Raw genomic sequence first — 16,984 nt, 5'->3', positions numbered from 1 at the left:
GAGATTGAGTGGTGCTACAATATGATTAACTTTTTCCCAGATCAGCTACTATTGAAATTAAGGTTATTGACTAACACAGCGATTGTCAACTTTCACCTGTTTGGAAAAGACTCATTTGAGGCTGAAAAACATATGCAATATCACGGGCTTCCCTGTGCCTTAGTCTTGCTTTTTGCCTAGAGACCAACTTCAGGCAATGGAATTTTGCTTTCTGCTGTGAGTTATTTGATTGATAATAGCTAGAATTATTTTAAAGTGCATATAGTTATGTTGAGGCAATAATGAACTGTAATGCATGGCGTCAAGTTTCAGCCTACCTTGATTCAGGAAGACTTGGTTTCAATCTATCTAAGTGAGGAAAAAGCTTTGTTTGTCTGCATACAACCACATGCCTCTAATTGGCGTACATTGTACTACTATGGAACTCAAGAGTTAAACTTATCCAGACATAAGGAGACTCAATAAGAAGCAAAAGGAAAACGAATTAGAGGAAAATCAACAGGCAGCAAAGGAAAAACGAAATTTCATTTCATATATACATACACATTTGTTTGGCTGGAAAGGCAGAAAACGTTGCCAAAACTGGGATGTTTTTATTCTAAACAGTGCATCAATCCATTGATTAATTTTACACTTTGTAACTTATGAACCTGATCTGGGGCCATGAATACTGCTATGAAAAGAAGAATATAGCCAAAAAGGAACTCTTAAAAAGTTGGCAGCCATTTAAAGGCAATGTGTCTGGCCAGCAGGAAGGAGATGGCTCCTCCAGGGAAGTGTACAGAGCTGTGAAAGCATTTGTGAACTGGCCCCCACTCAGTTTATAAAGTGTGTGACTGAGTTAAAGTGAAGTTTCTTGCACAAATTTGTGGCTTGTAAATCAAATGATAAAGGTAGTTGCAAGGATCGTTTTTCTAAAGGGGCATTGCAGGACTGGTTAAGAATGACTGTATTTCCTCACTAATACCATTAACTTCAGAAATTGTTTCCATTATTACCAAGTTGCACAAGGAGGGCTTACCGTAAATTGTTCTATGCTGTACAGCCCAACTAGTCAGCATGAGGGAGAAAATGAAAGAATAACATAAAACACTGGACCAATCTCAACCCTGATGTGAGCAGGTGCAAACTGAGATGAATAGAGTTGCACCCACTTCCATTAGGCCTGAGATTGTCCCTTTGTTTTAGACCAAAAGGGAAAGTGTTGCTCCTTTATTTACATGTCTCCCAACCGTAGTTTAGGTGAGCAGCAACAGATGGCATCTCATTATTCACCAGTTACTGGTTGTCTACTGGCTAAATTTTGTTCCCCCCCCAAAATTGCAGCTCTTCTTATGACTTAATTTAACTCATAATTTCCATTCACTAAATGCATGTTTATCTCGTCGGCCTCCATGTTAAAGAACAACCTGGGCAATGATCCAAAAGACTCTCAAAGATAGGTCAGGGCTGACCTTACAATATGTGAAACCCCATGGAAGATCTCAAGGTAGTCAGGGGGCCTCTGCCTGTGCCATGCACACTTCTCCTCTAGCCCACACTGCTGGAAGGGGAATATGACCATGAGTTACAAGTTGCTAAGGCTGTAGAGATACCATTAAATTGCTTATCTTGCTTGTGTCCGCTTGGAGGAAGCAGAATTCATACTCCCAGAAGACTAGCACAAAGCAGCCCTTAAACCAGTGGTTCTCAACCTGTGGCCCATGAGCTGCTTGTGGCCCAATCAGCACACAGCTGCAGCCCACGTGACATTCTCAGGGCCATACAGCTAGTATTGGATGAGGCCCACAATGGTAAAAAGGTTGAGAACCACAGACTTAAAGCCTCAAAATAGGGTTTAAGTTGGATTTAAGTGATCTGTAGGCATTGTGATGACCCTCGGCACAGTGATGAATTTCACCCACTCAATTTAACTCTTCCCTTGAATGTGTGAACACAACTGGCCTTGAAGACAATGGACATTAACTGTACACTTCTGAGAGAAGAATTTGGCCCATCTTCTTTTAAGTTCTGGTCAATTGGCCTACATCTTCTGATTTAACTGCATGAAGCTGGGACTGGACGATAGGGGATGGATCACTAGATAATTGCCCTGTTCTGTTCATTCCCTCCAAAGCATCTGGCACTGGCCACTGTTGGACCATTGGTCTGAGCCCGTATGGCCATTCTTATGTTAAGGAAAAATGGTATTTGAGTAGGTTCTAAATCTCTGCTAACTCAGCCAAAGGATTTCAGCCTGATTAAATAGTAAATTTAGGGTCTAGTTTTCAGAAGTATTGAGCACGCACAACCTCAGTTCACTCCATCTGAGTGTAACCAGGCCCATAGTGAAGTGAGAGTTCAAAACCTGTCAGCTCAAGTCTTAACTCACTTCTTGATTGTTGCATTTCAGTATCGCTAGGGCCCTACCAAATTCATGGCCATGAAAAACACATCGTGGCTGGTGAAATCTGGTCTCCCCCCATGAAATCTGGTCTTTTGTGTGCTTTTACCCTATACTATACAGATTTCACAGGAGAGAACAGTGTTTCTCAAACTGGGGGTCCTGACCCAAAAGGGAGTTGCAGTGGGGGTCACAAGGTTATTTTAGGGGGGTTGTGGCATTGCCACCCTTACTTTTGTGCTGCCTTCAGAGCTGGGTGGCTGGAGAGCGGCGGCTGTTGTCCAGGCACCCAGCTCTGAAGGCGGCACCCTGCCAGCAGCAGCGCAGAAGTAAGGGTAGCTGTGCCGCAAACCCCCCCACCCCCACAATAACCTTACGACCCGCCCCCCAACTCCTTTTTGGGTGAGGACCCTGCAATTACAACACTTTGAAACTTCAGATTTAAATAGCTGAAATCATGAAATTTATTATTTTAAAAATCCTATGACCATGAATTTGACCCAAAACGGACCATGAATTTGGTAGGGTCCTACGTATTGCTAATCACCTCCTGTATCTATTACTTATGGACTCCACACAGACTTTGTTCCACTTTGCTGGTAAGGTTTTGCTTTAAATAGGTTTCCCCTTGTTAGGAATGGAAGTTCTAGAGGAGCTGAGCTTCACAGTGCCTTATGTACAAGTTACATTTCTTTTAAAAGGACTCCTTATTGAGAGAAGTTTCGCATTAATGTTTGGAAATAACTTTGAAATGATGATTCGAACAAATTTGTTTTTTTAGTGCTGCAATTAACTTCATGATGAGGGCCTGTCTGCAATACCCTCTACCATGTTTGACACATTAAACGAACTATTCATTCCCAGTTCATTAGGCAGAAATGCAGTTTCTAATATCTACTGAGTTACAGGACAAGCAACATAGCCGCAGAGCATCTCGTAGGGACAAATGAGGGCAGGGATCTGTTAGTCACACAATTACAACAACAAGGTTGGGAAAGTGTTAAATAAAGTTGATATTTTTCCCACTACGTTGCTAGGTCAGTGACGTTCAGAAAACTGGCCCTGCTTCTTGTTAAGGGTCAGATTGTAATTCCTGTATTCACACTGACTAGTATCTTACTCTGCAAAATATCCCATTGGCTCCAGTGGAAATATTGACAGGGTAAAGTATTATTTATTAAGAGCCTAATCTGTCCCCACGCAATTTCTGATTTCTAACTGCAGGTCCAGCCTCTTGCTCCACGGGTGTAAACCCTTTGTATGCCAAAGGATCTGAGGATGTCTGTCTAGGTTCTATCATTGGCACCCAGCAGCATAGTATATAAGCACCTTCTCAAAGAGCTGAAAAGTTGGGTAGAACAAGGTCCTATGGCGTTCTTATGTCTAAAGCATGGGGACTTATTGGTCAGCTAGCATTATTGGCCACAGCACTGGGCATGGTCACGCAGCATTATTCAGAGAAATAAGTGGCTGTTCCAACTGGTATCATGCCCCTTGTGGCTATGCAATAGGAGACCTGAACTAATGCAATGTAACAACTTGGACAAGGATTTCATAGTGCAGAGATCATATATGGGAGATATAGCTTAGAGTAAGGGGTATTGAAGTACAATGGATGGCTATGATGGATCCCTCTCTCGCTCACCCCTGCTTGTCAGTCAATAGAGTCTATGGAGCTGGGTGTCAGGGTAAGATTTCCAAAAACGAGTCTCTTAAGTTAACCCTCCTAAGTCCATGTTTAAGCACTGAAATGAGTGGTCTGGTTCTCAAGAGTGTTGAGTGGCAGTAGCTCCAACTGGGATAATTGGGAGCAAAGGGGTTTCTCTGCATGGCTGACAGCTGGGCCCTGTGTTAACAGTCCTATCCCTATTTCCATTTCCCCAAGGAGAACCTATCAACTCGAATGCAATGCCGACAACACCTGGCAGGGATGGTCTAGATCAGTGGTTCTCAAAGCCGGTCCGCCGCTTGTTCAGGGAAAGCCCCTAGCGGGCCGGACCGCTTTGTTTACCTGCCGTGTCCGCAGGTTCAGCCAATTGCGGCTCCCACTGGCTGTGGTTCACCGCTCCAGGCCAATGGGGGCTGCGGGAAGCGGCGCGGGCCAAGGGACGTGCTGGCCGCCCTTCCCGCAGCCCCCATTGGCTTGAAGTGGCGAACCGCGGCCAGTGGGAGCCGCAATCAGCCGAACCTGAGGACGCAGCAGGTAAACTAGTCTGCCAAGGGCTTTCCCTGAACAAGCGGTGGACCAGCTTTGAGAACCACTGGTCTAGATAATACTTAGTCCTGCCTTGAGTGCAGGGGACTGGACTAGGTGATTCACATAGACACAAACTTGGCCATGCCAGTTCAGCTATGGCTGGTGCCATACCAGTAGATCCCTGCCAGCTTTATACCATAGCCATTTCTTTAAAGTCCCTTCTTGTATCACTCCAAAAAACAGTTTCCAACATTGTGGGCCAAATTCTAGTCTCAGTTTTAATTTATATCTGAGAGGAAAGCAGGTTGACTTCCCTTAACTGTTCCATGAAGACTTGTATAGGGAGCAAGAGAAGATTTCCATAGGCAGTAATGAGCTGTAGCACCCTTGTACCTCTTCACTCCAAGATGCGCAAAGGTATTTAGGCTCTTATTTCAAAGGGAGTTAGGAGCCTAAATACCTTTTCAGGATCTAGGCCCTAGTGACTGTATATTCACCTCCATAATACTAATTGTAACCTGAATCAGGACTTGGCTGATTCTTTTTCTCAAATCAGATCTCTCATCTGGCAGCAAAAGTCAGACGCATATAATTCAGCAGCATTCTTCAGCTCTCATAATCATGAATATAAACAGATCTCCTGTGCAGAAGTTTTATAGGAAGGAAGGGAAAAGAAAAGAAATCTAATAAATACCCCATTAATTTCAGTGTATATTATGCAAAATTTGGCATGAAATCTTTATCTTGCATAAATGTGAAGGTCACTTATTTGTTCATTAAATTCTCCTCAGACTAAATCATTATTTCTCATAGTTTTTCTTATACTTAATGAAGTAAGCTCCTGCCAAACTCATTAGACATCAGCTGATAAATGGATTTGAACTCACAATCTGTTAAATATCACACAGAAACATTAGAGCAATATTTCCATGGCTTAGAGACCACATACATTTAATTCTTCTCAGAGTATTTTGAGATTTTTGGTCCAGTGCAGCGGAGTCAACGCATAATTCAAGCATGCTTGCTGTAAAAATTTACAGGCTAGTATCTACGTATCACTAGTCATAAATCAAGCCTGCACACTTATAAATGTGACAGTGGCAGAACCACATGTTTGTGTGTAAACACATTACCAGACTAGTTGTCACAAAGTGCTGGGATGCAGAATAATATTGGAAGATTAAGTATTGCATATATGTTCCCTCTTATGTTGAAATTTACACATAAAACAATTCCCAACTTGGGCAAACCTCTTGACAGGCGAGACTGTCTGATGCTGTCCTGAATTCTCACTATAGTATCACTGTTTCAGTTATTATTTTAAATGATATGTGGACAGAGCGGAACATGGAGCATGATTGTAGTATAGTTTGTTTTACTTTCTCATTGCTCTTTACTGTAATTTCCCCCAACTGATGCAAAACTGCTTACAAAGCACGGGACTGATAATTTGCAGGCTCGCCTGCTGCTCCGTTTGTTATAAAGCCACTGATGTCTCCAGGAGAGTTTTTCTTCCTTTTTGGATTTATGAGGCTAATGAACCACTGTTATTCTCCATCTCAGGAGCCAGTGCTGCTGTGACATTACAGCAGGAAGAGTTGAAACCTTATGAGAAAGCACTTGAAACAAAGTGCTGTTCTTTATAAGAGCCTCTTGCCTTCAGTATAATCTATGGATGATTGAAATGAGCTAATGAGTGGTGTAGCCAGAGCAAATGATGTCCCATATCAGGCTGACAAAAAAGTTGTGGTCAAGTAACTAACCCTGGTGAGACAGCACCTCAGCAGGTGTAAACAGGGTCAGCTCCCCTGATCAGTGGAGGCAAGAGGACTTACACCATCTAAGGACATGACTCAGGTGGAAAATAGATCTTACCAAACAAACCTGATTTCTTTCTTGATGCAATTACAAGTTCAGTTAACAAAGGTAATAGTGTTGATGTGACATACTTAGACTTCAGTAAGGCATCTGAGTTGGTCCCACGTGACATTTTGATTAAAAAACCAGGATGACATAAAATGAATGTGGCTCACATTAAATGGATTCACTGATGGGTCTCAAAATGTAATTGTAAATGGGGAATCGTCGTAGAGTGAGTGTATTTCTAGTGGGGTCCCGCAGGGATTTGTTCTTGGCCCCATGTTATTTAACGTTTTTATCAATGCCCTGAAAGAGAACATAAAATCATCACAGATAAAGTTTGCAGATGACACAGGTAGGGGGAGTGGTAAGTAATGAAGAGGACAGGTTACTAATACAGAGCAATCCGGCTTGCTTGGTAAATTGGGTGCAAGCAAACAGTGTGCATTTTTAATATGGCTAAATGTAAGTCTATACATCTAGGAACAAAGAATGCAGGCCATACTTACAGGGTGGGAGTGCAGTGACTGGTCACTGGGGGGAGGGGGGGTTATGGTGGATAATCCGCTGAAGATAAGTTTCTAGTGCAATACTGTGGCCAAAAAGGCTAGTGCAATCCTTGGATGCATAAAATTGGGGAATCTTGAGGAGGAGTAGAGAGGTTATTTTATCTCTGTATTTAGCTACTGGAATACCGTGCCCAGTTCTGATGTCCATAGTTCAAGAAGGATGTTGAGGAATTGCAGAGGATTCAGAGAAGAGCCACAAGAATGATTAAAGGATTAGAAAACATACCACATCTGAGAGGAGTGGCCCTGCCAAAAAAATAAGCATGCTCAAAAAAACCCAAACATGCTGAGTTTTTTGTGTGGTTTTGGTAAAAAGATTCATAGTCTCCAAATAATTCCCAGTCATCAAAGCTGCATTCTGCCTTAGTTATTGTGGTCCTTACAAAGGTTGCCGTGGCATAATGTGAAACAATGGTATGTTTCTTCCTTTTTTATGCTACAGTAGGGGTGAAAATTCAATGCAGGGCATGGCACTGAATCATAAATATTAGTGGAAGACGTGTGGTTAAATGCCCCTGCACTGCTTTGAAAATCTCAACATAGGTGACTTCATTTGTTAACAAGTATTCAAAAGCCCCAATTACAAACAGTTAAAAGCAATGAGCATGCAAATCATTTTAAAACAAACTTTAATTAATTTCAGTATATGTTTCACTTAGGCTGATTAGTCAAATCTGATTTTCTGAAAGAGACAATAAACATCTGCTAATGATGATTTACATATTGCTGCTTACATGCACTGCAGTGCATTCTCTGGCTATGGAAGTTCCACACGACACAGGAAACAGGTGTGCTAATGTGATATCTACTACCATCGAAGATTCATCAGGCTCTGAAAGCAACTAAAATCAAAACAACACGAGCTTTGACTAGACACATCGTAGAAAACTGTAGTTTGTCTGAATTATTGTATTACAAGAGACATGCAGTTAGTAATGGCTGGTGTTCAGTATTACCTCATTTATGTGGCATGGCAATTATTCTAGCCATAAGGAATCTGGGATTTACTAACACTAAAGTCCTTTCTAATAGTCTTTCTCAGATTTGTTGGAAAGCGGACAAACAGCACAAGAGAAGAATGGTGTTTCAGAGAAGATGATCCATTAACACCCTTCACCTTAACCCTGCACTCACAAAAAATGGATCATGTGAGACACTCACAAAGATTATTCCAGCAAGCGGGCTGCAAATTAGCCCAGCTCCAGAGAGGATCCTGGTTCACTGATCCACCAAACCATACAAAGTCGGAGGAGAAATAAGTCCCTGACAATAGGCGACTAAATTTCACAATAGCAAAGCTACTCCAAAGTTAGCCTATAAGAGCTAGATTCACAAAGGGACTTGGGTTGCCAAGTCCCAGGTTTAGGTGCCACTGGTATTCATAGGCAATGCTTAAGTCCCTCTGTGAATCTAGCCCTAAAAGAAAGAGCAAGGCCACTTCATGTACTGACTGTTTAATCCACCACACCCATCACCAGAGAATTAGGCACAAGGATAATAATAGATGCATTGTTTCTGTCTGACTGGGACCATTCTCAGCCCTACAGCTAGCATATGTTGCCTTTCCAAAGGATTAATTCTGAATATTGATTATGCTGATTAGGCCACTTAGTACCTTGGTTATTAAGAGAAGGCCTGCACAAAGAGGTGAGTCTTGCTCTGAACAAGATAAGTTCATGCTCTTTGGTAGCAAGGAATCTCACAACCAAGTTCCTTCCAGCAGAACTATATTGCATTTGCTTCTACTCAAGTCACCCTGTGCAGTCTTCCTGTTGATGATAGTATCATATTGTGGTGCAGAAAGAGAGCCAGTCTGTAGGTAGCCAATTGAGGGCCTTAACTGAGAACCCTTGGAATTGGATGGGAAGCCAATCTAATGTTTCCTTATATCCAAAAGCCTTTCATAGAGAGATTTGCTCTGTCATGTATCCCTTCAAGACCAGGAATTCCACAAAGAAGAAAATGTCTTGGAAAAGTGAAAGGTCTTCAACTCCCAGCTGCAAAGTTATGATTGGCTTAGAAAAAACTATGTCCACACTCAGCAGGGATGCCTGAGGTGGTGGCTGAGGACAGGTCAATACAGAGTTTGGTTCAGAATGTCTTAAGTGTGTTAGAGAGGAAATATGGTTAGATCAAAGGTCATGGAATTTGGACTCTTGGATTCTATTCTGACACAAACTCCCTGTCTGACCATGTACAAGTCATTTAACACCTCTAAAATGGGTATTATAATAATATTTACTTCACAGGGGGTTGAAAGGCTTAATAGGCCAGATGCTCAGTTGTTGTAAATCAGCACGGATTTCAATAGAGCTTACACCAGCTGAAGATCTGACCTAATGTTTGTAAATCCCTTTAAGATCCTCAGAAGAAAGGCACCAATGAAGTGCTAATTATTTATTATTTGTTATAACAACTCAGAGAACCTCAGCTTTGTTGACCTTTGACCCCTGATCTGTTCGCAAGAGACCCATATTTAGAGGCAGTCTATTGCTTCTGTAGTCTAACAAATGCATAAAAATAATTTACAAACTCTGAAATCCAAGTATGGACATACTGAATATATAAATTATATATGTTATCTAGGCTTTGCCATAGTCGTGAGGCCTACCAAGGCCTAGTAAAGTTTGTCAGTTAGTTAGCATATGTTGGCACAAATGCTTGACCCAAGGTCATAAGACTTAACAATATGCACCTGGTGACAAACAAGTAACTGCAAAAGAGCAAAACCAAGTTTAAAATAGTAGCATTTGGGGGATTTTGATACATGTATCCATGGAGCTAACCACAGTGATGTACGGAAAGTATATGACAAATAATAGCTGGAACTTTCATTATGGTTATGCATAATACCACATATGGACAAGAGGATGAGACTTGATGAAATATAGCCTCAGACATGTGTGGGTGTAAAGGGAAATCTGTATCAAAAGAGATGTTTATCCAATCCTAGTTGGGCACATGGGGATTGACAGGAGAGTATAAACTGGATTATCACCTCCCACTTGTGATGTACTCCACTCACTGTTTTCTTCTATCTGCAATTCCAATGCTCCTCAAGAGTTTGTGTGTATGACAGCACTAGGGACCTTTATCTTATTTGTTTCAGTTTTTAGTGCAACTGCATTAATAGTCTTGTTTATTTGGATTTCAAAGAGTCTTACTGTCAATACTTCTGTGACTCATCAGTCTCACTTGTATAGTTTACGTAGCCACCGGACGCGTGTAATTTGCACACTGGAATTGTTCAAAGGCTACTGCTTAGAGATACCGTAATGTAAATATTTAAAGGTGTGCAGTATTTTTACATTATCATGGCTGATAATGTGACAGTTTTAATATTCTGACTATGTCAAATCCAGATTAACATGATGATAGTGGTTGCAAAGAAGTTTATTTGCACTACACACTGATATGTGATAATCCTGGCTAAGAAAAATGCTTGCCAATGCATTGCATGAATATTGCACATAAAGGTAGCAAAAGGCTGTATTCCAGGCATCATTATGCCAATGGTAGAAATGCCATGACTCCATTACATTGCACAGAAGGGGGCTTTTATGTAGGGGATAAGGAAAGAATTGCCTTTTACAGGTGCTGCTTTAAATCTGTAGGAGGTACTCATCAGAAATAGTTCATAAAAGTGCTTCCAAATTACTAGTGTTTCTACACCCACTGTTTTTGGCTCTCTCTATTCTTAAATACATGCATTTGGCTCCATGGGCTTCTAAATATTTTAAACTGGTTTAATCCTCCCAGTAATGACATGCATACTGTTCAAGATGGGTGCATGATTTTTCTGAGACACACTTATTTAGTAGCAACTAAAACATGAAATTAACTGGCCCCAAAAGGCAACTTAATACTTCCCAGCCCTTCTGCTTTAGTAAATCAAACCAATCACAAGGGTGCCACATTTGTTTTTCCCATTCTCACATGCTGCAGGAACAATCTTTTTCCCATTTAATGCCAATGATGATCCTCTGGAGATGTCTCTACTTGATCCTGTGATTTCTAGCTTCTATGGGAGTAGGGGGATGTGTGCTTTGGCAGACTCTCGGAGCTTTGCAAACTCTGAAGTTCTGCGAATGCTTCAGAAGCAGGCTGCTCCACTAAACAATGCTCCTACCATAGGCACTGACTTCCTCTCTTTCCCGTGGATGCTCGACTCCCCCTCTGCACCCAGCCCCGGTCCCACTCCATCCCTTACATGAGGCTTCGCCCCTGCCTCGCCCCATTCCAAACCCTTCCCCAAATCCCAGGCCGCCTTTTTCCCACCTCCTCCCCTGAGCGCACCACATTGCCGCTCCTCCCCCTCTCTTCCAGAGTGGGCTAATGCTGTCAAACAGCTATTTGGTGGGGGTTAGGCCTGGAAGGTAGACAGAAGAACGGGAACACAACACGCTCAGGGCAGGGCGAGGAGGTGGGGTGGGGGGTGCAGGGAGCTTGGCTGCCAGTGGGTGCACAGCACCCACTAATTTTTCCCCATGGGTGCTCCAGCCCCGGAGCACCCATGGAGTCAGCGCCTATGGCTCCTACAGTATGGGCTACATAATATGAGGGACACCATTAGCATTGTTCAGACTCAAGCATAATGAAGCCTTGGTTTGATTAGCCATATTCCCTTTCTGTCTAGGACTAGGGAGCAGAGATATATGTATCTGAAATACACATGTCTTGGGCTAGATACACAAAGGAGACTAATTGTCACACACTGCCTGAGGAGAGCTAGGTGCCTACCAAAAGGGATCCACAGAAGCCAACCAGCTGAGCAGAGAGCCACCTAAGCTAGCCAATACCAAGGAGGTGGTGCTCCCCCTGATATTGACTAGCCCAATTAATAGAGCACTCATGCAGGATGTGGAAGAATCAGATTCAGATCCCCTCAGCCTGATAGGAAGCATAGACTTGAACCCATGTCTCCTGCTCCCCTGTGAGTGCTGGTACCACCAGGCTATTAGGTATAAGGGGACCACCCCTTCCAGCTGTGTTTTGTGCAAAGCCCAGAGCACATTTCAACCCCTGAGTCCTGTGAGTGTCTCCCTGCAGTGTCCAGCCCCTTTTCCACTGGATGCTCACAGAATTCACAGATCTGCTGTTCCGAAAGGAGCAGTACACCTCAGCTTACCAGTTACACCTCTAGGTCACGGTGCCACTCCATTCACTGCACTAAGACATGATTATAGAGAAAACTCGGATATGTTTCTTTAACAAAGGCCAGAGATTCAAATAACAGCAAGTGGGGTAGACGTACTAGAAACAATCAGTTACATGGAAAATAAAAACATAACATGCTTTCCAGGCCTAGACTTAACTAACAAGACACCTTCCTGGTCTATCGAAGTTTAGCTCACCCAAAGTCTTTCTCCCAGTGATTAACAACAAGGCCGGCTGCAACCCTCAACTCATAAGACAAACACACTGGTAGCCTACCCCCTAGGTGAAGGATGAAGGGTGTCTGTTTGTACCTCAAGTTATACTCCCCACAGGCCACTGTCTTCACTCACAAACAGGATATAGCCCCGATGTTTTTGTTTTTTCCTCAGTGCTTCTTTTTGGTCAATTTTACAATCTCTTGCTAAGCACTTGATAAGCTCTGGGTGTAGATAGGCCACCATTGTGACACAGACAATACACATGGGACCAGCCAGAGAAAGATAAATGTCTCCTATGCCCTGCTTGAATATAACCTGTTTCTCACCTTCTAGTGACCTGTCTTACCTTACATACATTAAGAACATAGTTTCCAGCATAGATACAGAACTCCTTAAATCATACGTCTTGCAACGATTAGGACAACCAATGCATTACTGGCTGTTGGCAGAGACCTCTTATGCCATCCTTTGGCACACTATTATGTAGCCATCAGACCCAGGGGAACCCTGTAAGCCCTAATGCCCTCTTCCAGTTGGCATCAAGGAGTCCCTTGGTCAGACATGGACAAGCCATGGAGCCACTTCATGCTTCAGTTTCATCATCTGGAAACAGAGGATAAAACTTACTTACCTTGCCATGCTAATGTGAGGCTTGATTAAAGATTTCTTGCCAAGTGGTGTGAAGATGAAAATCACAATACCTGAGTGCCAAGTATTTTTATTTTATAAGGTGGCACTGACAGAAATAACAGGAAAAGATGGTCTTCCCCCACATGGTTGGAGTGCCTGGGTATGATGGGTTGTCCACCCCATACAAGTCCTGAGTGGGTTCATGCAGGCCAGGAGGGGCACATTAACCTTAGATTCTACACCTGGAGGGGAACCATGGCTTGACAGGGCCTAATGGCAGATGAAACCCAGCTGTGGGGAGGAAATCACAGGGGAGTATAAGCCAGGAAGTGAGAGTAGGAAGAGGCCATAGGGAGGAGGTCTGAAGTTGCTCTCCAGAGGGAAAGGGAAGTGGCCAGGGACAAGAAAGCAATCCAGAGGCTGAGTCGAGGATGTCTTACAAAAGCCCTAGAGAGGTGAAGTAGCCACAAGGAGTGGAGGAAGCTCTGGGGTAAATCCAGAGATAGGCAAAGAGATAGAGAGGTAGGGTAGGAAGGAGATTAGGAAAACAGCAACAAACTCTGAGACTGAGCAGACCTAGGTTGCTAGTAGGAGGATCCCTGGTCTGGAACCTAGAGTAGCAGGTGCACCTGGGTTCCCCTACCAGCCAGTGACACAGGACCTGGAGTTAGAACAGACAACTGCCTCAGATGGCAAATGGACAGCTTGTCTGGTGGGTCTTTGTTACTGCAGAAGGCGGGGACTATACTGTGACCTGGCCCAGAAAGTCAAGTCACAAGGAGGGAGCACCCTGAGTCATGTAGAGAGAGAGTGGCCACAGTGTGAGCAAGGGATGGCTGGGGGTGCCAGATGGGATGAGAGCTAATCCCCAGCCTCAAGGAGGACCTCTTCACATGGGGATATTTATGGGGGCACCTGTGCTCACCTTTATCTACCAAGTTAATCCCTGTCAGCTGCCATCCCCATTTAGATACCAAATTAGTCAACTTTATTCTTGGGCAATGAAAAATGATCTGTTATTTGATTTAGCATGACTTGAAGAATGCAGCATGGTGATGTATAATGCAACAGATCGTGGGGAAATTGGAAAAGGTCTGTCTTCTCAAAAAAGGACCCCGCTGTGTTCTGGAGTTATGGCTTAGTCAGAAAAGGACTTATGTGTGAAAATATGAGATGAAGAGCTGGAAATCTTTGGCCAAGAGCTCAGCAAATGTCAGTTTCACCAGTGCTTAGATTCTTCCAAAACAAGATCCTCAACAGCTTGTATTGGACACGGGGGGAAAAAAGGTGTAAATTGATTCTTCGGTCTGACGTCAGTTGCAGTGACAGGCTTGCCACACTTACTCGATGGGTGTTTGTAGAAGCGTCTTCTGTGCTTTCGATGGTTCTGCCTTTGGTACCATCTCCTAAGTTATGTATCCTTTGCTCTGTGGATCCCAAATGACGCCTCCCCCTGTGGGTGGAGCTGGCAGGAGCTAAAGATATTGTATGTTAAAAAAATAAAAAGCACGATCTAGCCAACATGCATGGTGCCAATGGCAGGGCTAACACTGCATTGAAGGGCAGGCTCTCATTTTGTGCAAAGAATAATTGAGAAGCCTGCGATAAAGTGGCATTTTAATAGCTAGATTGCTGAGGAGCTTACCTAACAGCTTCCTTGCAACAATTGCAAGCAGGGCACCTGCACAGCAGACCCTTGCCTCCTGAATCAATGGCTCCTAATTAGGAGCCAGCTGCTGACGTGTCCTAATGCAAACGAGCAGGAGTATGCTCAAGGCACCTCCTCATCCTTGCAGCCCGGCACAAGAGTCTGTCAGGATTACAGTCCAGGTGCCCAGGGAGTAGCTGGACAATGTTCAGTACCACAGCAAGTCTGAGGCAGAGCAGGGAAGACAACCTAGTTCTCAAGAGTTCCAGCACTGGGCTTTACCCACAACACCATCTATAGCCTCCTTGCTTCTTCTCTTTAGGACTTGAGTCATTTTACTGGATACTTCTCAGATCAGGTACTTCTGTGCTCATGTTCACTCTGATTCCCCAGCAGAGAACACTGAATTCTTAGTGTGAGCATCAGTGCCTGAGAATCCCCTGTAAAACCATGTTTTGTCCAGTGGAACTCCTAGAAAAATAGGTCACAATGCATTGACCTGGCCTCACATGCAGTAAGTGGGCTCTGTAAGAAATGCTCTTATCTGTGGTTAACCCCTCCTGCAGCCCTCTTATCCAAGGTTGGTGTCATCTTGAAAATGTTAAGGGACGTTCACCCAAATAGCTTACAGAAATAGAGAGAAGTGTTGATGGTAATTAATACACAAGGAGAAATAATGTCAAAAAGGGGAAAGACTTATCTGAGGTTGGCCACGTGCAATGTACTACAAGAGGCAATGGCTTTAAATTTAAGAAGGGCGAGTTTAGGTTAAAAACAGCAACAGTAATTCAGCAGTGTAACAATCTGAGGAGAGTAACTGCCGCTGTATTATCCATGGAAATGTTCCAAAGGATACTGGAGAGCACTTTGAAATGGAAAGTATGTGGGATAAGCTACACTAGAGGCAGGTGGTTAGACTTAACAACCTATAAGGACTGTTCCAGACCCAAAGTCTATGATTCTATGATTAACACGTGTCAGCTCTAGCCCCAGGTGCCTCAGTGGCTGTTACTCCCCCATAGGTGAACTTACCCATATGGCAAAGATAAAGAGGGGATTGTAGAGTCAGAACACAATCCTGCAATGGGTTAAGGGCCTGATCCTCCCCTCAAATCTCACCTCATATATATTGTTCCCTGTACAGTAAATTTCCAAAGGGGGGGTGGGAATCCAGGGGTTTAAATATGTAAACTGTCTTTCAGTTATTGATTTAGTTCTTTGGCTACAGTTTATAAATGGGCTGAAATGTCTTAAAATAAGACTTCTAATAACACAGCAACAACTACTGGTTTATGAGTTTATTTGCCATGCTCCTTCGAATTCCGACAGACTGAGTGGCTATTTCCTTTCTTAGCTGTGGGTTTTTTCCCTGTTTGGCTTACAGTATCATCTGTCAACCCTTATTGCTGGCTGCAAGAGCAGTGGCTGAACTAAACTGAATCTCAGAATGATACCTTGTCGCTCCTGGCTGCAGAAGGGAAAAGTCAAGATGGCGCACCGTCTGAAGAAACAAACGGTGCCGGGGAGTTAAAATATCGGAGATTATGTATGAACGATAATGGTCAGGTGTGAGCCTTGCTGAAGAAGTGCAACTTAGCGTTCTGTAAATATTTCTAAATGAACTTGTTTATGTTCTAGGGTAGAAAATTTCAGTTAAAACCTCAAAACATCCCCAAGTCAAGAGTCTGTAAGTTGCTTGTTAAATAACTGATAATAGCATATTTTATAGGAGGATCCCTGCGCAGGTTGGTGACCACAAGAACAGGCAAGTTGAGATAAACAGGAAAGTAACCAATGAGGAAAGTATTGATGGGTTAAGTAGCCAATAGATGGCCAGGTCGCCATATATGATTTACGTCTAATTAATAACAAACGAATGAAATGGCTAATATTGCTTGTGCTTGATATTAACTGGAGGATGTATAATACTAATGCTGATTGGAAAAGAGCTAATGAACATGTAATTTGGAAAGGTGTGTATATATATATGTTGGAGGAATCCATCATGGCCTGGCCAGAAGGTAACTGATCATTATCTTTTTCTGCATATCTGTCACTGTTTTAATAGCAGTTGTTAATAGCAAGAAATGGTTTTGATTGAAATAAAGGTTTGATTTAACAAACCTGAGTGTCTCAGCTTAAGTGTGTTAAACTACACCCAACAACAGCCCTAGGATTTAATCTATTGCACCCATCACCACTGAATTATTTGTTCAAATGTGATAACAGAAGCACTGTTCCAGACCACATCTCAAACAGTCTTTCATAGAAACGTTTATTCTATTGTGCATCCCTCCAAGCCCAGAAATTTCATGGATGGGG

At 43.0% G+C, this 16,984-nt stretch overlaps 1 protein-coding gene across 1 annotated transcript in view; it reads left to right on the top strand.

Annotated features, from left to right (window-relative positions):
* The window catches only part of AFF2 (ALF transcription elongation factor 2), a 464,322-nt gene extending 447,565 nt beyond the window's left edge, over positions 1-16,757 (top strand). Inside the window, exon 22 of the mRNA XM_073358389.1 lies at positions 16,047-16,757. Within this exon, the coding sequence (XP_073214490.1) occupies positions 16,047-16,096 (50 nt within the window). The 3' untranslated portion in view covers positions 16,097-16,757. The remainder of the gene's footprint in view (positions 1-16,046) is intronic.
* Positions 16,758-16,984: the final 227 nt, after the last annotated feature.

Source organism: Lepidochelys kempii, chromosome 9 (assembly GCF_965140265.1).
Source record: "Lepidochelys kempii isolate rLepKem1 chromosome 9, rLepKem1.hap2, whole genome shotgun sequence".
NCBI classification, from domain to species: Eukaryota; Metazoa; Chordata; order Testudines; family Cheloniidae; genus Lepidochelys; species Lepidochelys kempii.
Note: the sequence above shows the minus strand (reverse complement) of the source record. Positions and strands in the feature narration are given on the sequence as shown.